This window comes from Oryzias latipes, chromosome 1 (genome assembly GCF_053564925.1).
Source record: "Oryzias latipes strain Hd-rR chromosome 1, Olatipes_Hd-rR_3.1".
Taxonomy (NCBI): Eukaryota; Metazoa; Chordata; class Actinopteri; order Beloniformes; family Adrianichthyidae; genus Oryzias; species Oryzias latipes.
The window spans coordinates 6,319,158-6,344,479 of record NC_136237.1 but is presented as its reverse complement, the minus strand read 5'-3'; the positions used below and the strand labels follow the sequence as shown (position 1 = coordinate 6,344,479).

Here is a 25,322-nt window from a genome sequence, read left to right as displayed (position 1 = left end):
GACCTCGTCCACATGTCCCTCAGAAGCTCGAGGCTCTTTTGAAGCGTGGGTCTGTGCTTGCTGACCACTTCGTTCTGCAGCAGGCCAGTGGCGGGCGCCCCTGCCACTATCAGGCACTCGAAAAGGGCTACCGAGGCGTGGGGAGAAAACGCGATTTTCTGTCTCATTTCTGAGTTCATTTTATAAACTGACCGAGAGCCCCCTTCGGGCGCGCAAAGCATGGAGGACGGCGGACGGTGCACTCGGAGGCTTCTCGGACTGCTGGGAGAGCACCGCTTGTATCATGTTAAGACTCTTTGTTGCAGCGACGCTCCTGGAGCGCTGGAGTGGCTGGGAGCTAAAAGCTTCGATCTGTGCGAACCTCGCCGGGGAAGAGAAAACCTAGTCGCCTGGCTCACGAGACTGTGCGGGCTATGCGGCGTGGACACGGACAAGGTAGAGATATGCAGCGTGGACGCGAAACCTCGCGTCCGAGAGACCACGGAGCGTTTGGTGGTGTGCGTAGAGAGGACCTGGTTCCTGGGTCGCGACGGTTCTCTGGTCCTGTTTTCGACTGTAGGGCGAAACGCCCCATCTCAGAAAAACGACGAGGTGAGGTCCTTGTGCGCGGCCGCAAACGCGATCTTGGGCGCGGGAGGCTTCGAGTATGTCGCTCGCCGCGTTGCCCGGGGCTGCGAGTGCTCAATAAGACCCAAGGAGCAGGGGAGCGCTCCCGTGCTGAGGAGCCTGAGACCAGAGAGGTACGACACCGTGCCTCCAACGACGCCGATTGTGACAGCTGACAGTTTCGGACGGCGTAGCGAGCCAGAGGCGCCCACCCGCTCGTCTGAAAAATGGACGTTACGCGCCGTCCCGGAGACGGCGTCCGCGACGGCGGTCGACCTCGAGTCCCTGCTGCGCGACGGGAAGTCCGTGCTGGGCCGCGGCGGGTTCGGCGTCACGGTGCGCATCGAGGAGGGGCTGGTTGCCAAGGTCAACCTCTTCCCCGAAATGCTGAACTGGAGCCTGCCCGTGGTGGAGGACGAGTTCAAGCGCTATGCGCACGTCGCGACCCAGATGGAGGAGGTCCTGATCGGAGCCTCCATCAAGCACCCGAACGTGCTGCGGACATTCGGGGGCTTGTGGTGCGAGGCCCCCGGGTACCCTTTGGGTGGCAGGGTCGTATCCCTGATGGAGGAGGCAGCGTGCTCCCTGCACGAGTTTTCGGCGCACATGGGGACCGAGACGAGGTACGTGCCCCTGGTCGAACTGGACGTTCTGCGCGCCCTGGACCACCTGCGGTCGAGAGCCATCCAGCACAGGGACATTACGCACAGAAACGTCCTGGTGTGTCGCGCCGAAAGCAGGAGGCCCCTGCCACTGGTGTTCAAGATCAGCGACTTTGGCACCGCGTGCAACTTCTCCACTCCCGATCAGCCCAGGGGCACCCGTGCGAACAGAGCTCCCGAGGTGCTGTGGTGCCTGGAGTCCGACACTCAGGCGGACGTGTTCAGCTGGTACTGCATGATCTGGGAGCTGTACAGCGGCGCGCCCCTGATCGGCCACAGGGCGTCAGGTCAGCGGGAAGGTTTTTGCAGCAGGACCTACGCGAGGAATTTGTCCGAGCTGCTAGGCACGTACGAGCCTACCTCGGAAGCCGCCTTCGATTCGTATTACATGAAGAGCTTGGACGCCAAGGAGCTGCGGCGGCAATTCCGCTCGAGGCCGCGGACTAGAGACGTCGCGAAGAAGCTGGAAGCCGCGGCCGCGAGGGCGTCCGGTCGAACGGGCCCAGATCCGGAGTTCGTCGCCATCGGGGCGGCGTGCATCACGTTGTTCCCCCAGGAAAGGTGGTCGGCGTCTGAGCTGCTCGAACTCCCGAGGTATCGGGACCTGGGCGCGGATGCTGTCTCGGTTCCGGCGAGGGAGATCCCGACGAACATCGGAGCCGGCTGCTACAGAGCCTGTGACGCGGTGGCTTGCGAGGACTGCGAACCCCCCGCTTTCCGGGTGCCAGACACCTCTTCTCTCGCTACCACATTCCGATCCGAGAGCAAGATCTTCTACGGGGTCGACGTGATAAGACTGGCTCCGGGTTACATACAGCCTTACGTGTGGTACTCGAGAAAGGCCAGCGCTTCATCCCAGGTCGCCAAGGAAGACTCGGGCCGTGTCGGGCGGTCTCCGGAGAGACTCACCTTCGCGCGGATGCGGATCGGGTCTCCAGAGCCAGACCCCTGCTCCGCTTCGGCCAGCTCGCCCGCGGGAGGTCCCCGGGTCATCGTGAAAGGCAAAAGCGGATGCTGCGAGGGAGAGGTCGACACAAAGATGGCCATCCTCACCCAGGCATCTCCGGAGGACGCCGAGAGGTTCATAGAGCACGTCGTCGAGCTCTCGATTGCTGTCACGGAGCAGCGACCGGACTTGTTCGCGGGCCCGATCCGAGGCCTGTGCAGGAGCTCGGAGAGCTGCGACGGCGTTGTGGTGTTCCAGTACGCTCCCATGTTCGCTGACTGCAAGAAAGCATCCGAGTGGACTCTCGAGAAGGCGCCTTTCTCAGCTGACGCCTTCGCCGCTCAGGTGCTCCTGACACTTCACCAGGCCTTGGAGGCAGAGAAGCTCCCCACGCGCGCGTTAAATCTGGACGACTTGCTGATCTGCCGAGGCTGCGCGCTGATCGACCCGGTGGCTTACCTCGCCAAGCACTTTGGTCGCGGTGGTCCTTTTTTCGGGGCGCGAAACGAGGGCCTGCTCACGCTCTGTATCGAGGTTTTGGGCAGATGCGGCTTTCGCGAGGCGGATTCGATAAGCCTCCTCTCCTCAAGGGACCCCGTCGGGATCCTCAGCGGGGCCCTGGGGATCCTGAGTGAGAGAGCGGGCCGGGGGAGAGCCGTTGTACCCAGCAGGCTCACCCTGGACAGCGCCTACTTCGCGTTCGAGGAGTACACGGCCGAGAGGTCCACGTGGCGGGCCGAGCCGAGCCTCACGGGGACGAAATACGAGTCGGGCCGCGGGCTCGGCCTGCTGGTGTTCGGCAACCCTCCGCCGCGAAGGGGAAAACAGACGTTGCCGGGGCCTCCATCTGATTCCAAGTCGCTTTCTTCCCTGATACGAAACCTGACGCTGAGACTGAAGGTCAGAGTGTTCGAGAGCCACAAGGTCGAAGTGGTCGCGTTCAACTGCACGAGAGCCCCGCTAACCGTGGACCTGAGCAGGGCCGGGCTGCGCGACGTCGCGGGGGTCGACCTACTGAGCCCCGACAGAGTGCAGCTGTCCCGAGACGGCAGGTGCTACACTCACGACGCAGACCCTCGGGTCGCCTTGGGTCTATTGAAATGGGCCCCCGTCGTAATGATCTCCAAACACGCAGCACGGAGCCCCGTGCCCGAACTCACCAAAGTGTATTACAGGATCGTCATCGCGCTCGTACGCCTGTGCGGTAACGGCGCCTCCGAGAGCTCGCTGGTCGACCTCTTTGCCAGACTTTCGCCCCTCATCGTCTCCACTCACCTGCGGTGCTAGTGAGGAGCCCTTCGATCGGAGGCCCCCGCCAAGGTGCAGCGTACATGCTCATGTATGTGTGTCGATGAATGTCCCAGAGACACGGCTACGCTACACTGAGATCTGCTTCGGCTGGCTTTGTTTCTGTACTTTTACTTGACTTTTTCACGTTTGTTTGATTGTTTTCAGGTGTCCTTCGAGGGACCTACACATTGTTTTTTTTTGTTGTATCGTTGAGTGAAAATAAAATGTATTGTGTTCAGGTGTCTGGTTCTCCTTTATTTTCAGAGGTGAGATAAACTGTGCGCTCGCTCCACCGGGGGTACGGGGTACGGTAGTGTAACCGTCCGTTGGCTCCAGTGGTACTAGGGCCCGCCAGTTCTTATTAAAATCTCGCGTTCCCTTTCGGACTGCTGACAGATACTTTCGTGTATCCCGTCAGAATAAACCATGAGAGGTCTCCCATTCAGACCGTGGCTACTTCTGACTCTCACATGGACCTTGAGCGCAGCGGGTGAGTCCTCTGTAGGCTTGCTGATACTGTTCCTAGCACGAGTACGATCGATGAGCCTGTGTTTTGAGAGGCTCGATTCGATGAGTCTGTGTAGTCAGGTTACAAAGTCGAAGAGGGGCTCGGGAGGGTTGCCGGCTAAATGTTTTTTCTGCTTTCTTTCTTGTGTCGCTGTCACGTTGTTACAGACACCAACATCACCTGTCTCATCATGGAAACCTGCATCTTACCCTGCAGTTTTCAGAGAGGAGACAATCCGATAGTGCACTGGATTAAGGATAACGAGGGCACCCCCTTTCTTTCATATTACAACGCGAACCCTCAGTTCAGGAATGTCAAGGGCAGAGGTTTCTTGTTCTCGGATCAGGTCTCTAAAGGTAATGCCTCACTACGGTTGTCCTGGGTGCAGCTTCACGATCAGGGAAGATACACCTGCTACGTTACAACCCGTAAGAATGAGCGATACACTTATGTCAACGTCAACGTGCAAGGTAAGAGCGGTGAGTGACTTAGGTGACCGTTTAGCGAAAATGCGGCTCTAAATTCTAGTTTGTCTCGCAGCGGCTCCGGTCCTCGACAGTTCGGAGGGGATCAGCCGGGAACGCGAACCGGTTCGGTCGACGGAGCCCACTACGGCCAGCAGGACTTTGAACGCCGCGATCACCCCCCGGTGGTCCACGCAGCCGTTTCCCAACAAGGGCGGCTACCACGGTCCAACAACAGAGAACGTCGACGCGGACCGTGACCGCACAGCGGCGACTCCCGAACGAGACGATGGGGCGACGAAAGAGGCTGAAGGTGAGAGGGGCCGACGGTCACTGTCGAGAGGGAACGCTTGGCCCGCCAAGCAAACGGGTTGCGCTGAGCCCAGGATTCGTTTCTCGCAGCGGCTCCGGTCCTCGAAGTCCGCATGGAGGAGGTGGACGACACTGTCGTCTGCTGCTCGAAAGGGATCTACCCGAAACCCGAGCTAACCTGGTCCACCGAGCCTCCGTCCGGTGGGGCTCTGAACGCCACGACCGCCGTCTGGCGGACCTCGCTGCTGCTCTACGACATCCGCAGCTCCTTGTTACTGTCGCACGAGGACGCTGTCATGGTTTACAGCTGCGTTGTAACCTCTGGCAAGCACAGCAAGAAAGCAACTTTGATGGTGGAAGGTGTGCGAAGCAAGTGGTTCATTTGTTTAGTTTCTTTTTTTTTGCACCTACTGTTGGACTTCAGATTATGCACGAACGCCAGAGGCGTCACTATCCTCAATCTGTTCTCGCTTTCACGGCTTATTTCTTTTCGTTTTCCTCAGGCAGACTCCGAAAAGTTCTGACGATCTATGTCCTGATCCCCGTCGGTGTCGCGGCTCTCGCAATTTGCCTGGCTCTCGGGATATGGAGCATGCTAGGGAGAACCAGGAGATGCGCTCCCGCCTGACCGTGGGACTCTCGGCGACGGACCTTTCCAATCTGCCTGCTCATGCATTGTTCCAACTTCACAGGCTTACTTTTGCTACGTGAACCCTTGTGTGTGTTCGTTTGATTGCCGTAACAATAAAGACCCTAGAGTCCACCTCTGAAAGATGTCTGTATTTTGTTTTTCTTTTTGCTTTTTCAGTAATGAGAAAGTGTGGTTACGAAAAAATAAAAAGGATGGGGCATGCTCCATGAGCCTTCGAGCGCTTTGCGGCAACCCAGGGTGACCGTCCTACGCTTAACGGGGTTTCACCACGAGGTCGGTAGGGTCCTCCGAGCCCATCGCTTCACACTGCGCAAAAAACAAAAGAAAGGAAACCCAGGTTAAACGTCTGACTAGATTTTACTTTGTGTATCATCTCACACGATTACGTGTGAAAGTAGATAGAAGACAGACAAAGATGGCAGAGAGGTTCAGCCATTGAATCGAGCGGCCTTCACTGTATGAGCATGCCCTTTCGATTCTCGCCTTACGAGTTCTCTGGAATATGTAGCTCGAGAAACTCGGATGCGCCCCGAACTCGCACTTTCCTGACCTGCCTTCAGGGAATTCCCCATCTAGCGTCGGAACGGATTTGGGCGGGTCGAACGAAGCCCTTATAACTCCGCCGTGAATGCAGTGTTTGACTGAATCACCACCATCTGCTACGGTTTTACCAGGCTCCCCGAGCTCCCATTAAACTTCAGCGCCCCCTCGGACGAAAGCGAAGCGGACAGCGAGCGACGACGGTCGAAAGGTCCTTCTGTGTCTCCCACCGCCGACTCCCTCGACCCCAACCGTACTCTATCTGGCCTCAGTCATCAGAGCGGATAAACCATGAGAGGGTTACTATTGGGACCGTGGATCCTTCTGACTCTCGCGTGGACACTGAGAGCTGAGGGTGAGTGAACTCGTTGTGTTGTGGAAGGCAGATGGTGAAACTTTGATGAATCTTTGTGAAAATGTGTGGGGTTTTGTTTTTCTTGTTTTTTTTTTCTTAAGCCGCTGTCATGTAGTTACAGACACCGACGTTACCTGCCTCGTCATGGAAACCTGCATCTTACCCTGCAGTGTTCCGAGGGAGGGCTCCATAACAGTGCGCTGGTTTAAGGATCCAGAGATAGTTCCCTTCCTCACATATGGTATAACAAACCCTGACAGGGGGAATGTCAACAACAGAACCTCCTTGTTCGAGGATCAGATCTTTGAAGGAAATGCTTCAATATTGCTGTCAAAGGTGCAGCTTCAAGACCAGGGATCATACCGTTGTGTCGTTGTCAGCTCGAGAAATGGGCATACCAGAAACGTCAAAGTAATGGTGCAAGGTAAGAGTCGCAAGTGTTGTGATTAAGTCAACCCCTGTGACCGTTAAGCGAAGACGCGGCCCTAAGTCCGAGTTTTGTCTCGCGGCAGCTCCTGTCACCGACGGTCACGCCAAAGAGGGGTTCGACCGGGATCCGAGTCTGGCCCGCCCGACGCCTCCTCCTCCACCTGGCTGGTCGAACGGCGGCGGCGCAGCCGGGGAAGAGGGGTCCAGCCGGGATCCGAGTCTGGCCAGCCCGACGCCTCCTCCTCGGACACACACCATGACCACCCCCCAGCAGTCCACGCAGACTGTCCACGCAATCAGCGACTCCCGGGTTCGACCGACCGAGGTTGTCGACGTGGACCCCAACGAAACCCAGGCCACTGGCAAAGGAGACGATAAAGCGTCGAGGGAGGTGGAAGGTGAGAGAGGCTTTCCATTTTTTATTTATTTCAATTTTTTTTTTTTTAAATTTGTTTGTTTCTTTCTTCTTTTAGTTTCTGCAGCATCTCCGGTCACCAAAGTCCGTCTGGAGCAGGTTGACAACACCGTTGTGTGCATTTCGGAGGGCATCTACCCGGAACCCGAGCTGACTTGGTCCACCCAGCCTCCGTCGGGCAGGACTCTGAACGCCACTACCGCCGTACGACGGACCTCACGGATGCTCTATGACATCCGCAGCACCGTGGAACTGTCTCCTGAGGACGCTGGCTTGGTTTACAGCTGCGCCGTAGCCTCTGGCATAAACAGCAAAAAAGCGACAGTGAAAATTCAGTTTTGTGAGTGGTGCTCTTATTCATTTATTCATTTATTTATTTATTTATTTATTTATTTATTTATTTATCTTTAACATTTGCATTTAATATCAGTTACGTGAGTGGTGCTCTTATTTATTTATTTTTAACAATTGAATTTATTATTTGCAAAAGCTGATGGACACCATCAACTCTCGGTTTAACGGAACATCTCCCTTGTTCTTCTCAGGCCGACTTCGAAATCGTGTTTTGTTTGTCCTTATCCCCATCGGTCTCGCTGCTCTCGCGATTTGCGCGATCGTCTGGAGGATGCGACGAAAGATGAAAAGGGGATTGGCTCCTGCATCTATCAACCTCAGTGACTTACTTCATAAGACATAAACCCATGTGTGTGTTCATTTGATCACCGTTACAATAAAGACCATCGAGTCCACCTCTGAAAGATGTCTCTGTTTTGTTTTCGTTATTATCCTTTTCAGTGCTGAAAAAGTGTGGTTAGGACAAAAACTATATAAAGGACAAGAAAATGCTATGAGGCACTTTGAACAATGTGGCTACGCGTAGCAGGGCCCCAATGATTCTGCTTGAGGTCACTCGGGTCCTCCGAGCGCAAACCCGACGCGCCGATCGCTTCAGACGGTGCAGACAAGGAAAAGAGACACAGGGCAAACGTCTGACATGATTTTATTTTGTATCTCATCACACGTGATCACACTGAGATGCTGCATCGGGCACTACAGCAGTCGAGGCGGAGCACAGGTCAGAGTCTGTGCTCTCGTCAACCGAGGGAGTGTGGAAGCGTAAGCACAAGCTTTCGGTCTTCGTCCGCTTCGCCCCGTCGTCAGCACGCCCACGATGCGAGTAGACGCTCACAAGCCCGACGTCTCGGTTTCCACTCGATGAGGAGGCCTCCCCCGAGCGAGGCACTTCAACGTGGTCGGCCAGCTCTTCCAAATAGGTCATCATGCGAGAGCTCTGTGCGCCGTGCGAGCGGAGAGTCTTCGAGGGCCCTGGTCGCCGGGACTCCATAGGCCCTGCCTGAAGGGAGATAGAAGACAGAGGAGTGCAACGGAAAGGTTAAAGGGGTTGAGTCTTCTTCGTCTGCCTCCAACGGTGTGAGCTTGTCGCCCCTCTGCCATTTATAAAAGACACCGGGTAACCCGACTTTGTGACCTGCCTTCGGGGAATTCTGCGTGACGTGTCGGAACGGTCTTCGGGTGTGATCGAGTGGTGCAAAGTGGAATAGTGTTTGCCTCAATCAACGAACGTCTGCTGCTGCTTCACCGGGCTCTGCGAGCGTCCCTTCGGACGAAAGTGAAGCAGACGGCGAGCGACGACGGTCGAAAGGTCCTTCTGCGTCTCCCGCAGCAGACTCCGCGACCCCAACCCTACTCGATCGGGCCTCGGCCATCTGAGCAGCTAAACCATGACAGGGCTCCCATTCTTACCGTGGCTACTTCTGACTGTCGCGCGGACCCAGAGCGTGGAGGGTGAGTGCTCTGTAAGCTTGCTGACATTGTTCCGAGTACGAGCGCGATCGTCATAACCCAAACAGTCAGCGCAACGCGGCTAGAGCAAAGCGAAAACAGGGGATGGCGAATTCCACACTACGGGTTGAGATGCAGTATCGTGACGTTGACTAAAAGTTCTTTTTTGTTTTTGTTCACCGCTCACACTAAAAGTCAGCGAGGAGGTGGTGTACTACGACATCTATTACGACCCAGACTACGCCTTCAATTACAGTTATGAGGGGATCAATCCGGAACCCGATCTGACCCGGCCAACGGAGCGTCCTCCATCCAGGTGGACATTGGACGACACCCAGGCCACTCACGAAAGAGACAATGATGCGACGAGGGATGCTGAAGGTGAGAGGGGCCGGCGGTCCCTTTCGAGGGGGCCGCTTGGGCCTAGAAGAAAACAGGTTGAGCTGAGCTCTGTCTTCGTTTCAAAGCAGCTCCGGTCACCGAAGTCCACCTGGAGCAGGTGGGTGACACCGCCGTGTGCAGTTCGGTGGGGATCTACCCGGAACCCGAGCTGACCTGGTCCACCGAGCCTCCGTCGGGCAGGAATCTGAGCGCCACGACCGCCGTCTGGCGGACCTCGCAGCTGCTCTACGACATCCGCAGCTCCTTGTTACTGTCGCCCGAGGACGCAGGCTTTTTTTTACGTCTGCACCGTAGTCTCTGGCGAAAGCAGCAAGAAAGCGACCGTGAAAGTTAAGCGAGGCGAGTGGTATTTTTTTTTTAAAAAAAACAAACAATATTTTAATTTGGTTTTTGGACCCATTTGTTGACTGTTTCTATCCCCGCTCTCTTTCAGTCTTCTCAGGAGGACTGTTTGTCATGATATCCATCGGTGTCACGGCTCTGACTGTTTGCACGGCTCTCTGGATCTGGAGAACGCGAAGTGGAAACAGGAGACAAGCTCCCGCCTGGGCGTAGGCTTATTCACGATGTGTCTTTCTGCCAGTGCGCCATAGGGTGATGCAAACCCATGACTGTGTTCATTTGATCATTGTGACAATAAAGACCCTCGTGTAGACTCCGAATGATGTCTGTATTTTGTTTGCTTCATTTTTTTTTAATTTTCATTTTCTGTGCTAAGAAGAGTTAGATCAGAAAAGGTTATGTTTAGAAAAATAAATGTAAAAGCGGAGAGGTATACTCTGGTATTCCTCGAGGCATTTTCCGCGTTGCTGCAACGCAGTGTGACGTTCTACGCTTATCGGAGCTGCAGAGTTTTACCGTGAGACCGCACAAGAAAAAAAAAAGAAAGAACACTCAAAGCAAAGCGTCTTACTTTGATTTTTATTTCATCACACATAATTACACAGATCCCACGGATGTAGAAGCGGTGCACCAGACAGTCTGCGGTCGCATCGAACTAATGTCCCAAACGAGAGCCCCAGTTTTGTCCACCGTGACTCCAATGCGTTCTGTCCGAAGGTTGGCTGAAGACAGGAGTGCAACGGAGAGGTCGAAGAGGTCGAGTCGGGTTCGTCTTCTTCGTCCGCCCCCACCGCTCGAGCTAGCCACTCCTCGACCTTTTCTACATCCACACCGTGTACGGGGCGCTTCCCTCTCCATCGCTTTCGTCTTGCGAGAGCCGCCGCTGAGACGCCTTGCGCTCGTCCTTGCCATCTGTGCAGAGGCGACCGGGTCCCTCTCCGAACCCTCCTGCGAGCAAATCGGCTCCAGGCTCTCTGTTCTCTGTGGGCTCTGGGTCCTCTGTGAGCTGCGGGTGCTCGGCGTGAGACCCCGCGCGCTCCGCGCTCCTCTTTCTCTGCGGGTCGCTCGCTTCCGAGCTGCCCGGCGAACAGCTCAGTTTAACCGGCGTGATCGGCTTTGGTTTTGCCGGCGACGTCACAATTCGACCGTCGGTCTCTCGCCTTTCGCCGCGAGACCTGACGGTTTGGCACCGCCTGCCCAGGTCCGTCGACTTCAGGGAGCTCCTGGCCTCACGCTCCCTGCGTGAACGGAGGCCTGCGGTCGATTTGTCAGAAAGGTCGGCCCCTTCGGATTCCCAACCGCTGCCTTCAGACGCGGACCCTCGACTCTCCGAACTGGAGGAGCGCGAACGAGCGATCCGAGCGCCGGACCTTTTCGAACCTCGACCGTCGGCCTCTCTGCCTTTCTCGCCAGAGAAACGCAGCGGTTTCCCGGAGGCTGATTTTTGCAGCCCTCTCTCTGGGCGTCTTACGTCTTTGCGGCCGCTGGAGTAAGTCTTGGAGTGGTCTTCGGTGTCGTTGCGTTGTCGCCGCGTGAGCGCGGTTTCGAGCCCCGGCCTCTTTTCCCGCTCGACCGAGGGTCTCGACTTCGACCCTCTGCCTTTCGGCCTCGCGGAGACTCGCATCGCCCATGGGCCTTCCGTCTCCGAGCTGTCCGAGCTGAGTGCGCGCTTGTAGCCCCGCCGGTCGCTTTTGCACGAGGCCTTGGAGCCCGCTTCCTCGCCAGCTCTTTGTCTGTACGCGCTACTGGGCGAGGAAGGTCGCGACACGCAGTACGGACGGTCAACTCCGTCCTCGCGTCTCTTGGCCCTGGCGACGTTGTCCTCTCCCGCCTCGATGTCTTCTTCGCTGGACGACGATGCGTCGTCTATGAAACTGTCGCTGCGATCGTAGTCGTCTGAGCTTTTGTCGCAATCCGAAGAGCTCTCCGTGTCCCTGTCGCTCAAATACTCCGGCTCTTCCTCGCTTTCGGAGCTGAGAGGTTCCAGGCCGTTGTCTTCCTCGGCTTCGCTCAGTAAAAAACTGTTTCTCTGGCGGCGCCCGACCTTTCTCCTCTTGGTCGCCGGAGACCGCGAGGCTCGGACGCTCTCGGCCCAGGGGGACAACCGACGTCGAGCTCTGCCGACGGTCTGGCGGCAACTCCTCTCGGGCTTCTTGACTGGCGGCGGCGGGGAGAGGTGCCTTCGGGGAACCCGCCTGGACGCCGCCTTGCGCTGGAGTGCCGCGAAGGACCGGGCCACCTTGTCGCTCCACCTCTGCGTGGATTGGGACTCCAAGCATTGGATCAACGCTCGGCTCAGGCGATCCTTGATGCCGCGCCTGCGGAGCTCGTTGACCGTGCCCTGGTTGTACGCCACCCATTCTCTCAAGAGTTCCCTGTTCGCCTCGCCGAGGAGAGCGCTGTCCAGGTTCAGGAGCTTGCACACGGCCTCTCTCTGGTACCCCAAGGAGTCGTGCAACCAAGGGTAGCTCAGGAGCAACACGGACAAGTTTTTCATCCATGTCGAAACCGGGACGGGCTCTGGGATGGGGTTGAAAAGCTCCGAGCGGTCGTTCGGGGGCTGTCTACATCCCTCGCCTGGCTCGACCGGCTCTCCGCAAGCGGGATTTCTGCCGCCCATGTCACCGTCAAAGCGGGCTGCGTTGATCCCCAGTTTCTTGAGCTTGCTGCAGTAAACTTTGAGCTTCAGGAACGCCACTTTGGCGGCCGCGTTCACCTCCTTGGCGTGGGCTTGCGCTTCCTTGTCTTCCTTGTTGCACTGGTCGCGTTTGCACATGGTGTACCAGTCTTTCTGGATCTTGTTCACTTCCCAGGGCTCTCTGTCCACCATTTCGGCGCAGGCTTTCGCTCGGCGGGCCGTCTCGGGATCGGCGTCTTTCCGGTTTTGGCTGTAGCAGCGCAACTGCCGAGCGAGCGAACCGCACTCCTTCCTGATCAGCTCCATGACCGAGGCAGCGAACCTATCCCGCTCGCTTTTTCTGAACGTAGCGTCCGAGGCGTACCTGCTAAGGAACTCGCAGTACCTCTGCAGCTTCCCAAGTGGACTGTGCAGCAGCTCGGCCACGGCGAATGCGCCTGGGATCTTGGCGTTCATGAACGTGATGGCGAGTTCAGCGATTTCGATCATCCTGGGGTCCGCCAACTTGCTCTCCACGTGTCTGGGTATGCGGTCGCACCACCCGTTCGGATCGACGCGCTTGGTGAACGCAGACAGCGCCCATTGGTTGATTTCTTGGAACGTGAGCTGCCCCGACAGATACGTCTCCCGGGCCATCTCCTGGAGCGTCTCGTTCCAGCAGCTCGCGAGCTCTCCGTTGCCTTTCACGCAGCTGCGTTTCAAGAGCCTGTAGAACCGGAGCGTGGTGGACACGTACAGCGTGGGCAAGTGTCTCTGCTCCGCTCTCACGGCCACCGTCGGCACCAGGTTGCTTCGCCTCCCATCTGACGCTTTCCCTCCTGACCTGAAGTACACCATGCGGGGTTCGCTGGCTTTGTACGTGAAACGACTCAGGTCGCATTTCACTGCGTCCTCCCCGAAACAGTCAACGCCGGCGTCCCCCTCGTTCTTCCTGTCGCTCGAGGACTCCCATGCGTGGCTAACTTCTGGCGCGCAGCACATCGGCTCCACATCTTCCAGGTGAGAGGCCAACGCAGCCTGGCTGCTCTGATCCCTGCCGGGGGACCCGGGTGTGTTCGATATCAGCAGTTGACAAGGCTGAATCTGCTGGAAGGACGGACAGAGCGCCTCCACGTGCGTGGGCATCTCCAGCGACATGTCCCAAAAGTCGAACGCGTGGCCCGCGACCTTCCTCAGCAGCTTCAGGCTGTCCAGGGTCGGGGCGAACAGGACCTCTTGCACGAAGTAAGACCCCTTGCTTTCGCCGTCGTTTCCGGGGATGTCTGTCATGTAGGTCCCGACCATGGACCTCGCGGGGTCGTAACGCAGCAGGTTCTCCTTCGTCGAGTGCTGCGTCACCACGGGCACCACCGTCCGATCCTTTCCCCTCAGCTCCTCGGCGGGGAGGTAGTACGCCGTGTAATTTCCGCACGTCAGCAACACTTGCTTGAGGCCGGCTCTGTCCGAAGTGACGATGGATCCGAAGTCGCTGCCTCCCAGAAGGTCCACCAGGTCCATAAGGGCGAGCAGGAGAGATCGAGAGGGACGCTGGGGTATCCTACCAGAGTCCGCTATGACCGCGTCTCTGATCATCTTGTTCAGAACCCTCGGCCTGTAACGCAGGTGCTCTTCGTTGCTCAGGCGCCGTTCCTTTTGGGTCATCATGCTTACCACTGCATCGAAAACGCCACGTGGGTGCGAGCACGTGAAGACCTCGTCGTGGTCCACAGTATCGAAGTACCACGGAGGGCTGCTGGAAACGACGAAGGTTTGATTTGTAGACGCGGCCGCCTCAGTCGCCGATACCGTAGCCATTTCGAAAGCAAGACCTGTTGAATGCGCGTACGGACAAAGTGGAAACAGCAGCAACAGCTCTCCTAATCCACTCTGGTGAATTCAGCCTAAGTCCTGCGAGATCCTTGCGCTCTCTCTAGCTCTTAGAGGGGAGGTTCGAAGGCCACTTATATCCTCCCAGTTGGGGTTTCCCACCTCCTCGATGCTTTGAACAGCCCAACCCTGATCCTTGCGCTCTCTCTAGCTCTTAGAGGGGAGGTTCGAAGGCCACTTACATCCTCCCAGTTGGGGTTTCCCACCTCCTCGATGCTTTGAACAGCCCAACCCTGAGGCTCGGAGGGATAGGGCGGAGAAATCTGCTCACCACCACTGCACACAGGCCCAACCCTTAGGCTAGGAGGGATAGGGTGGAGAAATCTGCTCACCACCACTGCACACACACTCGCAAGCAACTTGCACGGAGGCCAGTCATGAGACAAACAATCCGACTGCTCTTTGCAGTGTCCGCCGGCCTTTCACAGTGTCCGACCGTCGCGCAGGGAGTCCGACCGCTGCTCAGAACATCCGACCGCCGCTCAGTGACTCTGACCGCCGTTCAGTGACTCCGACCGTCGCTCAGTGACTCCGACCGATAGTCAGAGTACGACCGCCGATCCCTGTGTACACTGAATTCAGGGAGTCCCAGTGACACGGAGCCTACAGAGAGAGCCTTTGTGCACGGACAGTGATGAAAATGAAATATCACAGTCACCTAGGTTGAATTCAAAGTCACCTAGGCTTGCTTGTAGCTTTGTTGTTTGTTTGGTTTTCTCCTCATACAGCTTTTTATTTACCCCCCTCTGTGCTCAAAGAGAAAATCGTCGGGCTTTGCGATTTGAGGAGCAGAGCTCAGCATGGATGAGGAAATTAGAATTTTGATCAAAGGTGTTCTGGGGCACTTCGTTGGACGACGCCAAGACTTTGAAGTCGAAAGGCCGCGTTGTCGGGAAGCTGTAAATGCTATGACGAGAGCTGTGTGTGAAGTGCTGGAGGTTCACAGACCGAAATACACAGGTGAGCAGCACAAACAGATCTGTTTTTTCAGAGTTATCTGTACGCTCAGCGTGATCTCTCCTTGTCCGGTGTCCCACTTTAGAGATGGTTTCAGATCTAGGTGATTCATTTCCCGATGCCGCGATGGTCAACGTCGCGAAAAGCCTTTTCGAGGACGGGATCATCAACTGGGGCCGTGTGGTCAGTCTGATATGTTTGGGGGCCGCGGTGTGCCAACATCAGGACAGGTTCAGTGGCAGCCCTGGCTCCCTCTTGGCTGACACAGTGTCAGAGGCGATCGCCTCGTACTTGCTCACAGAGCACAGAGGCTGGCTGGAAGAGATGTGTTGGGTGAGTGGCCTGTACTCTAGGGGGTTGAACTTCATGCTATCGCTGTTATGAAACAATTTGTCTTCATGTTTTGCTTTTTTTTTTTCTGTTCCTCTTTCTGTTCTTTTTTTAACGCTTTCTTCATGACCAGGATGACTTCGCTGACTTTTTCCCTTCACCTGAAGCCACGAAGTGCCATGACCTTGTAGGACCGGCACTTGGACTCTTTGTTTTTGCGGTCGGAACTGCACTCTTGTGCACGCACCTTGGGATGTGACCCGGTGGTTGTTTTCTGACAGCCTCCGGGGGCTTTGCCCTCAGAGTGCTTTAAAGTCTGGAGGGCCAGTGTCAGACACTGAAACAACCGGTGTGGACGAGAGGACGCTTCTTAGACACGCACTTTAAGGCATTGGGAACGAGGAGACGTTCCTCAGGAGCCCGTTTGATCCTTTTCTTGTTTTTCTTTTGCTCCCGCATGGAGAAGTACTACAAAGACCCAGTGCGACCAGTGATCGGGCAAGGCACCTACGGAGTTGTCTACAGGGTGCGAGATGTGAGAAACGGCCAAGAATATGCCCTCAAATGTCACAAGCAGGCAGACGTTATAGAGGACGCGACTGTGAGAGAGTTGTCCTGCCTGACAGCGCTGAAAGGTCATCCCAACATAATACAGCTCCTGGACTGTTTCATGGACGAAGATCGGGTGGCGATGCTCATGCCTCACGTGCCCTTCGAGCTGACCAAAGCTATTCACCGCCAGCCACCGGCTCCGCTCAGCTTCGTGGCCAGCTTCTCGCTTCAGACGGCGAACGCCCTGGAGTACATGCACGGACTGAACATCTTACACAGGGACCTGGTTCCGAGTAACGTGCTTCTCGAGGAAGATCTGACGGTGAAGGTGGGCGACATGGGCCTAGCCAGACAGTACTCCCGACGCATGAGCCTTTGCGTGGTGACGGAGCCCTACAGGGCTCCGGAGTTGTTTGTCCGCGGGAACGCCGCGGAGTACACGTGCGCCGTAGACATGTGGAGTTTGGGAGCTATGATACTGGACGCAAAGGAAGGCGCCGTGGTGTTCGCTGCAACGCGTGGGTCCAGCACTCTGAGCAAAGTCATGGCACTGGCGGCCTCGGATCCCGACGGGGGAGCGGAGGAATCGACGCCCGCCAGGCAGGAACTGATACCCAACACTATGAAGTGTGAGCACACCAAACGCATCGCCTTCCGCCTAATCGCTCTCAGGCACGACAAGAGGCTTACGGCTCGCCAGCTGTTGGACGATGAGGAATGGAAGCGTTTGTCCCACATGACAGACGGAGAAAAGGCTGAGGTCTTGCAACAATGCGTCACGGGTGTCATGTAAAAATACACAGTTCAAGAGGCTTTGCAATGTCTGAGTTTATCATTTTTCAATAAAAAAAAAATGAGCCAATGACCACAGACTCTATGTATCGTACAGGTGTAAATTTTGTTTATTATTTTGAATACGTTTGACCATAATAGCAGATGTATCATTCAGCACCACTGGCCCGCTCTGGGAGCACGCTTACACGTTTGTAGCGATGGAGATGAAAAGGGATGTAGCACTCAACGTGGAACACCACTTGGCGTAGTTTGTTTCGTAACTGCGCGAGGGCCCTCGGGTCTTTTGAGGGCTTCGGGCTCAACTCAGCTTCCGCTCTTCGTCTCAGAGCGCGGCGAAAACAACAGTGGCAGCCGCTGCGACGAGAGACAGGGCTAGAGGTTTGGCTCCATTTCTCTGACTAGGCCATCTATCCAGTTCCTCCTGAGCCTTTCTCACGGTTTCCTTCAACTTGCTGAGCACTGCAAACAGAAGACAGCGAACACTGGTTGGGAGAGAAGCGCTTTGCGATAGGCGGGTAGCTAAAATGCACACATACATACATACAGTCTGTCGTGTTGTGGAGTTTTCCGAAAGTCATCACGGGCTCCATTGGAACCAGGTCAGGCATGAGAATCTCAGGCCGACGAACGCCGTCCGAGTAAGAAGGCTCGTTGCTGTGATGTAAAACACAAGAGTCCACTGATGTCAACAGCACGAACACGAACAGGGTCAGATGCAGCATCGAAGTGGTAGTCATTGTGTCTTCAAGAGAAAAAAACCCCCACAAAGAACAGTTTTCTTACTGCAGTGCGCAAACACAACTCACGCCTGAAGAGGTTGCCTCTGTCAGCTCTCCACTCTTGCCTTTTATACTTGCAGAAGAAAACACTCGCTGTGCAGATTCTAATCCCCCCTGCCCAAAAAAAAAAAAAAGTCCCTGGCCAAATCCCAACCACAAGCCCGAAAGAGAGGCCGCGACCGGTCAGCTCGCGTAAACCCAGCACGCCCCTCGCTCACAGGCAGGAGAGATCACGTAACAGGGTGATTCAGGGGAGAGGAACGCAGAGCATGGCGTCAGAGTCTGCCTGCCTCGGTCGGCCTCTCATGGCGGAGGACGGATTCTCAGAGTGGAAATCGGTGTGAGAGAGCTGAGGTCGGAGCCAGCGTTTCTCAGTCCCTCCCCTACATCTCGGTTTGGTAGCGTAAGATGCCATCTGACTCAGTGATGTGTGGTCGGACTCCCTAAGGGTCGGTCGGACAGAGTGAATGACTGTCGGACTCCCTTAGCGCCGGTCGGACAGAGTCAATTGCGGTCAGACAGAGTGAATAGAAAAGGTCGGGCTGTCTGGACGCTGACCTGGCGAGGTGAAAAGCTGGCCCCATCTCTCGTCTGCAGCTTTGGAACTAGGCAATTTTAGCGGCTGTGTTCTCTGTGTTCTATGACACAGCTCCTACGTAGAAAGGATTTAGTTGGGGATTTTTTATTCTTTTTTTTTCTTTCCTTCATATCCAACATCGACATCACAGCCCTTACCAACAAAATGGTTGGATTTATCTACAATTCCAATAAGCTGCTCCCCGCTCTGGCCCCATCAGAGCCCCGAGCCGCTCTGAACACCCAACAGCTCTCACAGAGCCGGACATCCTCTCGCTTCATCAACCATCACGGATCCCCCACGTCTGCCCTTACCAACAAAATGAGCAAATCGGGCTGCTACAGAGACGGCGGCATGCCGCAGCAGAAACCTGACTGTCTGAACATTTCCGCCAATTACAAGACTAAATTGTGCTGGTTCTTCGCGAAGAACGGCGTCTGCAAGTACGGAGGGAAATGTCGGTACGCCCATGGCTACGGAGACCTGCGGAGCCTGCAGCTCAAAATGAACCTTTGCCACCATTTCTATAAGGGGCGCCCATGCCTCCACGGCGGAAGTTGTGGATTTATTCACAATTCCCATCAGCTGCTCCCCGCTCAGCCCACATCAGAGCCCCGAGCCGCTCTGAACAAGGACGGCTACCGACAGATGGACGTTTCCCCACCCCAGCAGCTCTCACAGAGCCTGACATCCTCTGGCTTCTTCAACCATCGCGGACCCTCCACAGTCAATGCCGGGGCCATCACCTGCTGCATCCCCACCGTCCCCGCCGTCGTCTTCTCGAAAGTCCCAAATCCCTGTAACCCCTGCCCCGGCCTTATCCCCACCGTCCCCGCCGTCGTCTTCTCGAAAGTCCCAAATCCCTGTCACCCCTGCCTCGGCCTTATCCCCACCGTCCCCGCCGTCGTCTTCTCGACAGTCCCAAATCCCTGTAACCTCTGCCCCGGCCTTCTTCTGCTTCACTAGCAAAGAGGGGCTTTGTCCAAAATTTGTGACGCGCTGGCCTGAACGGTCTACCCGGTTTCTCTCGGGGCCCTGTGGTCATGCGCAACAAGGCTTATGGCATCGAGGTCTTTATTTGTTTTTTTTGTGGTGTTTGTTTAAAATAAAAAATAAAACAAGACAAGAACAACGTGTTTTTACTACATTGTATCTGAAAAGATTCAAAGTGTGTTATTCCGTGTTGTTTCGCTGACCCTGATATCGTTGAGCTTCTTAAGCAAATAAAAAGACTCAGACACATTCACTTTTTCTGCTCTTTATTCGTTTGCCGTGGACATTCACAGAGTTGTCTTGGCGTCGCAGTATTCTGTCTGAAAATCTTTGGTGCAGACTTATACGCACTTTCCAGCCGTGCTCACTTGCGTTTTACGCAACGTATCTCCTCCAAAGAAACAGGCTGTATTCTTGTGCCCCAGTGCTTGTCCCTGTCAGGGGGGACGTGCAGCAAAGTCCAGGTGGGTGTTTGTTCGGCAATGCCCTCCAAGAGTCTTCTTTCACAGCAGCGGATGACGCCGTGCATTCCGTTGGCAAGTATTGTCCCTTCGCCGGAGTAATTCGTGCAGAGCCACGCCACCCCCATGCGCCGCAAATCCGGGTCTCCGTTCTTCTCTGTTGCAATCGCGTACTCCACGAACAAGTGAGTCTTTCCCACGCGCCTCACCCGTACGGGCAACGCTGCGATGCCGGCCGCTATCAAAGCATTCGCTCCGCTCAGAGCATCAACGTCAGAGTCCCAACCGGCGAAATCTTCGTCTGGACAAGCGCAGCGGCCAAGGGGGTAGCGACCATCTTCCGTTCTACCACCCATTCCTTCGAGCTCCGCGTAAGTCGTCTCCTCGGATGAGGTTCTGACGATCAGCGTTCTGCGACCGTTGGTTTCACCCAACCGGAGCTTGTGCATTTTGAGGGTCTCCGTGAGTCTCCGTGATCTCAGAACGGTCAGGTTGCCTTTCTTCTTCTCGGCCCCTTGGGTCGTCCTCCCGTTGCCGCAGCCTCATTAGTATGTCAAAGGAAAAAGGCCCTGACGGGAGAGCTTTCCGTCTGATCAAAAAGTGAATTTCATGATCGCATCTGGAGCAAACTCGAAATGCAAGGGCACGCAATAAAGGCACAGAACCGCTTGACACAAGGACGTCGGTATGAAATCGATTTAAACACCACACAGACTACAGCATTTTATCTTTTATTTGACTTCAACCATCCAAAACATGTTCCAAAAATAAAAGGATACAGAAGCAGCACACAATGAACCTAATGGCAAACATAATGTCTCAGGGCGGCAGCCCCACATCCTTCTCTCCCAAACAAGCGTTCCCGAGCCCAGGCTCTTATGCTCTGAACTGGTCCCCTCATGTGACAGCGGCTCAATTTCCGATCAGGGTGATTTCCGAAACCTCCACCACCGGCGCCCTGCCGCTAGCGTTGCTCGCCTTATCTACGTGATCCCAATGCGGCGGATCTGAACAGTTGACCGCGGCGGGTTGTGCAGATTTGACCTTTGTCAGCTTCGCCAAATTGTACAAGTACGGCTCCTCTGGGTTTGCGCCTCCCTCACGCGTCGCTACCATGTAGCACCTCGTCTCGCGGGCCGGATCGGGGTCTTTACTCAGCACGATGGCGTACAGGTGCTCCGTGGACGCCCCGTGGATCTCGTATCCTTCGCAAGGCGACCAGATAGCGACCAGCTTGCAACTGAGAAGTTGCGATAGCTGTAGGAACGCTTTCGAGCACCGTAGATCCACGGCGCTGCATTCCCTGGCGACATCATCTGTGGTCTGGAGCACCCCGCAAAGGGTCTTCGGAGCGCTTTTGCTCTCACCCAAGTGTATGAGCCTCACGTCTTGATGGGTGTAATGCCGCACAATGTTTGGCAGCGATACGGAGGCCGAGCTCTCCCCGAGTCGCACGCAGTGGACACGTAGGTGCTCCGATCTTTCTGACTTGGACTCCGTTTTCAAAAAATCAGGGCGCTTGGAAGAAGCGCAGTTTGATCGGAACGCGTCTCCGCCTGACGAGGCGGCCCTGTGTACTTTCGTCGGCGTGGACGCACCGGTTTTCGAGCCTTCGTCCACCTCCGTCAATTCGCTTGTGGGGCTGACCTGCCGGGAGCCCAGGTTCAGCTTTCGCTTGGCCACCCTTCTCCAGGTGTCGCTGCAGGACGCTTCTGTGTGCTCCATCGGAGTTTGCTCCGTACACAGAGATGACACGGTTGTCCTTATGTAATTTTCATAGTCCTGGAACAGCGAGCCTCCGGGGGATCCCATCGCTTCATCTTCGCTGCGGTCGAGTCCTTTTAGCCTTCTGACGCAGTCGTGCCGGAGCAGCCGTGACACTCTCTTCGCAGAGCACAGCGCGGCACACCGGATTCTTTCGATCAGCTCCGTCTCCACTGCGCTTTTCTCCACGCCTATCAGTTGGCACACAACGGCCACGATACCTTTCAGAATCTCCGTTTCGTACGTGAGCTTTTCCGTGAGGCACTTTTGTCCGGCTATCGTCTCATCGGCCCGTTTCAGACGTGTCAGGAGGGCCTTGGTCTGGCTCTGACTTTCGTCTGTCGCGGCTGCGTTCTCGGCGGCCAGCTCTCGACTCCGCTTCAGTTCGGCCTCCAGCTCGTTGACGCGTTTCGACCGGGACTCGTTTTCGGCCTCCGCTTGCTTCTCTCGGTCCTGCAGCTTGGCGATGAGCTTTGATGCGCGCTCCTCCTCCACCTTGCTTCGATCTAAGTGTTCTGCGGCCAGCTCTCGGCTCTGCTTCAGATGGGCCTCCAGCTCAATTACGCGCTTTGACAGGGACTTCTTCTCGGCCTCATTTCGCTTCATTTCGGCATCCGATTTCTTCGAGAGCATCAAGGCTGTCTCCTTTTCGGCTTTCATTTCCTTCACTTCGTTCTGCAGCTTCTCCAGGACTCGCCCCTTCTCGCTTAAGTCCTTCTTCGACGAGGCTATGACATTTTCAGCGAAACTTAACTCTTGCCGCAGCTCAGACAAGTCCAAGTTTGCTTTTCTAACTTTGGCTTCCATCTCCATGTGCTCTTTTGCGAGGTCTATTTTCATCTGCTGATGGGCGGATTTGTCCGTGGTGTACTTCAGGCTAACCTGCCCCAGTTGATCGCTCAGCTCAGCCAAGCGGGACTCGTATGTTTTCTGGTCGCGAGCCTCTCTTGACGCGATTTGGAGACGCTCCGCTAAACTCTGGACTTTGTCATGCAGGACCCAGCCAACACTTACCACACTTTTCCAACAGGCGCGAACGTGTGAGGGACTGAGGCGGCCCTGTGGCTCAGCTTGAGGCCAGTGAAATGTACCACAGCCCGGGGACGCGGACTCAAGTGATTCCAGGGCACGCATCAGGGCCCGCTGCCCACGTTCGGCCTCCGCTTCATTTCCCCCGGCGAGTATCTCGGACACGACTCCCAGGGTTTCGTCCGCGAGTGCCAGTCCCCCAGGTTCCCTCACGAATGTCCGGTCGCGGAACATATCCTGCACTGCTCCCGTCAACCTGTGAAGCGCCGCGTCGTAGCTGACGCAGAGTTCGGATGTCAGCTCGAATCCCAGCATCGCCTCCTGGCCCTCGGCGTAGGCCAGATTCTTGTGGAACCATTTGGCCAGGGCGTCGAATTGCCTATGGAACGCATGGGCTTCGTCAAGGGCTTCCTCCAAATAGCTGTTCCTCGTCGACGGGCGGTCTGCTGAGACGGCGGGATCGGTCCTCGATGTCGAGCAGGTCGCAGTAGAGCCCGAACGGACAAGTCCCGATATGATACCCAAGAACTCCGCAAGACAGTCCTTTCCAATAGTCTGACGAGAGAGAAGCCCCCCCGAGCTGCGCTCGCAGCTCGTCGGCCCTCCCGTTCGAGTAGTAGCTGCTCCACAACCTGAGGTAGGAGGGATCTTCTCCAACTGAGCGTCCGAGCACCTTCTCCCTGAGTTCGAGTCGAGCCCGTTTCTGCCAGATCCACCAGCCAGCGTCCGGCTCCTCCTCGGCCTCCGCGCGACGGTGAAGTTCTTTGGCTTCGCTTCTCGGCTCATCCCCCCTGCTGCCTTCCAGCCCGCCGCCGTGCCTCCCGCCTTCCCTCAGCTCTTCCGCACTGACTCCGAATGTCCTACGGTGATTCAGGCAGAGCCTCCCGCCTTGCGCCGGCACCGTTGCGCACAGGGTCGTGCAGATTTTTCCCAAGAGCAGGCCGTCGATCTGAGACACAGCCAGAGTCCTTAGGGCCGCTGGCTCGCAGGCCGAGGGGCAGACGCCGTTCGCGAAACCGCACCGTTGGCAGATTCGCCCCCAGGAAATCCCAGCGCTCCGCAGCTCTCGCGAGAGCAGGTCCAGTTCGCGAGACCAACGCGAAAGCGCTCCGCAGCACAGTGCGGTCAACACCACGGCCCAGTACGGCGCGCGGACCTGGCGGTCCGCTGAAATGACGTCTGGGCCTTCGGGCTCGACCACCTCGATCCCCGAGCGAGTGAGATGCGCTAGCAGCCACACGCCGGAGCTCGGTGGTGAAGGAGGCCTCAGGGGACTGTTGACCACCCAGCGGGACAGGGCTCCGGGGTCTGCGTCACCCTCTCGTCGCCACAGCACACTGGTGCCCCAGACGGCTTGCGTGGGGTCGGGGAGCCAGCTCGAGTCTGACGCTCTGCCGTCAGTACGAAGCGCAGCGCGGGCCACGGTCAGCCGACTTTGTTCGTGCAAGATTTTAAACGCGAGCGGGGCTCCCAGCGTGGCCAGCGTCGCGACCGTGACCTCTCGCGCAACTCTCTCCCTTTCAGACAGGTCCCCGTCGCGAGACGCCGCGACCGTGTAGTAGGAGAAGCGGTTCAAGCTGGTATATATCGAGGACACTAGCTTCTCAGCCTTATCCGTTCCATGTCCGCAGGCCAGACTCGCTCCAGGTTCTGCTGTGTCGTAGTGCTCGGAGTGGCGCAGCTCAACCCAGGCCAGGGGTGCGCTGGCCAAAACGGAGATCCTTTTCACCGGGTAGCCCTTGGCATGTCCCTTCGCGGCTCTGAAATGCCTGTCCGTCACCAGACCATAACTCTCACTCCCCTGCGAGTACACCACCCTCAGGACCATGCAGCGCGCGCCTCGCAGAGCGCCGGGCCCGACTGGGATGAAGACAGGACCTCCTAGTTTCGGGCCGGTGAGCGTCACGCTCGAGGGCAACCTTTTCTCTATTTCGTAAAGCTGCACCCACGTGTACTCCAGAAGGACCGGAGCATCGGACCCCTCCAGCTCCACAACCAGTTGAGGCTCGGAAGGCCCCGTCGCGCACATGCCGTCTAAACCCGGATCAACTTGAGAGCTTAAGTTCAATTTAAACACCACACCAACCTTTTTTTTTTTGTTCATTTATTTGTCTCATACCGTCAAAAACATGTGCCAAAGGAAAAAAAAAAAAGTTACACAAGCAGCACACACGAACATAATGGCACCGCCACACCGTTATAGCAGGGTGGCCTCCCGATGTCCTTTCCCCCCCCCCCCTGAAATCCTCCCTCGTATGCGGAGTGCCGAGCTCACGTTCCTCTCCTCTGCGGAGTGCCGAGCTCACGTTCCTCTCCTCGGACTCGGCTGTCTCGCACGACCCCCGAAATTCGGGCTGTTCTTTGTGTGGGAGCCATTCTTCTGTAGATCAGTGGTCTACGACGCCGAGTTCTTTGGCTTCTCCGCACCATTATTGCATCGCCTAGGATCTCCGATCTTCTCCTAAGCGGTCTGTGGCGTGCCGCGGATCGAGGAACACTCTGAGCCCTCCTGCCGCGGACTCCTCTTCTGCGTTCCCCTTCGTCGGTCGTATCGCCCGGAGAGGGGTCCTCTTCCATGACCGCTAAACTCTTGCGAGGGTCCACTATTTCCTCGATCACGCTTTCGTTCCTTCCTCTCCGAGATGGGGCGAGGCAGGGTCGCGATCATTCTGTCGTGATACCTCATGACGTACGGCTCGTAGTAGCCACGAACCCCGAACTCCACAAACCGCTGTCCCCATCCGCCTTCGGGCGCTGAAACGGCTCGCTCTATCCGGAGGGTTCGGAGAGGAGGTTGCGAAGACATCTCAGATGCCGATTCGTTTCCATGAACAGAACACGCAGCGTGTGTAGAG

The 25,322-nt window shown here is 56.4% G+C and overlaps 3 protein-coding genes across 6 annotated transcripts; all 3 read left to right on the top strand.

The window, feature by feature from the left end:
- Nucleotides 1-219: 219 nt before the first annotated feature.
- LOC144995512 (uncharacterized) lies at nt 220-6,508 on the top strand. The gene is made up of 2 exons (XM_078955262.1): nt 220-4,789; nt 6,115-6,508. Exon 1 carries the CDS (start codon nt 220-222, stop codon nt 3,499-3,501), a length of 3,282 nt encoding a protein of 1,093 aa, XP_078811388.1. The 3' UTR covers nt 3,502-4,789; nt 6,115-6,508.
- LOC144996203 (uncharacterized) lies at nt 3,855-5,560 on the top strand. Its single transcript, XM_078955492.1, has 3 exons — nt 3,855-3,994; nt 4,180-4,482; nt 4,553-5,560. The coding sequence occupies exons 1-3, from the start codon at nt 3,931-3,933 to the stop codon at nt 4,963-4,965; spliced, it is 780 nt and encodes a 259-aa protein (XP_078811618.1). The 5' UTR covers nt 3,855-3,930; the 3' UTR covers nt 4,966-5,560.
- Nucleotides 3,926-7,937, top strand: LOC144995593 (uncharacterized). 4 transcript variants are annotated; one of them, XM_078955406.1, is made up of 5 exons: nt 6,281-6,335; nt 6,451-6,576; nt 6,672-6,759; nt 6,848-7,519; nt 7,725-7,937. In XM_078955406.1, the coding sequence occupies exons 2-5, from the start codon at nt 6,574-6,576 to the stop codon at nt 7,874-7,876; spliced, it is 915 nt and encodes a 304-aa protein (XP_078811532.1). In that variant the 5' UTR covers nt 6,281-6,335; nt 6,451-6,573; the 3' UTR covers nt 7,877-7,937. The 4 variants fall into 4 exon arrangements, with proteins under 4 accessions (XP_078811482.1, XP_078811532.1, XP_078811506.1 ...); XM_078955356.1 differs by having other exon boundaries at nt 3,926-6,335; nt 6,451-6,759; XM_078955380.1 differs by having other exon boundaries at nt 6,281-6,759; nt 6,848-7,162; nt 7,238-7,519.
- Nucleotides 7,938-25,322: the final 17,385 nt, after the last annotated feature.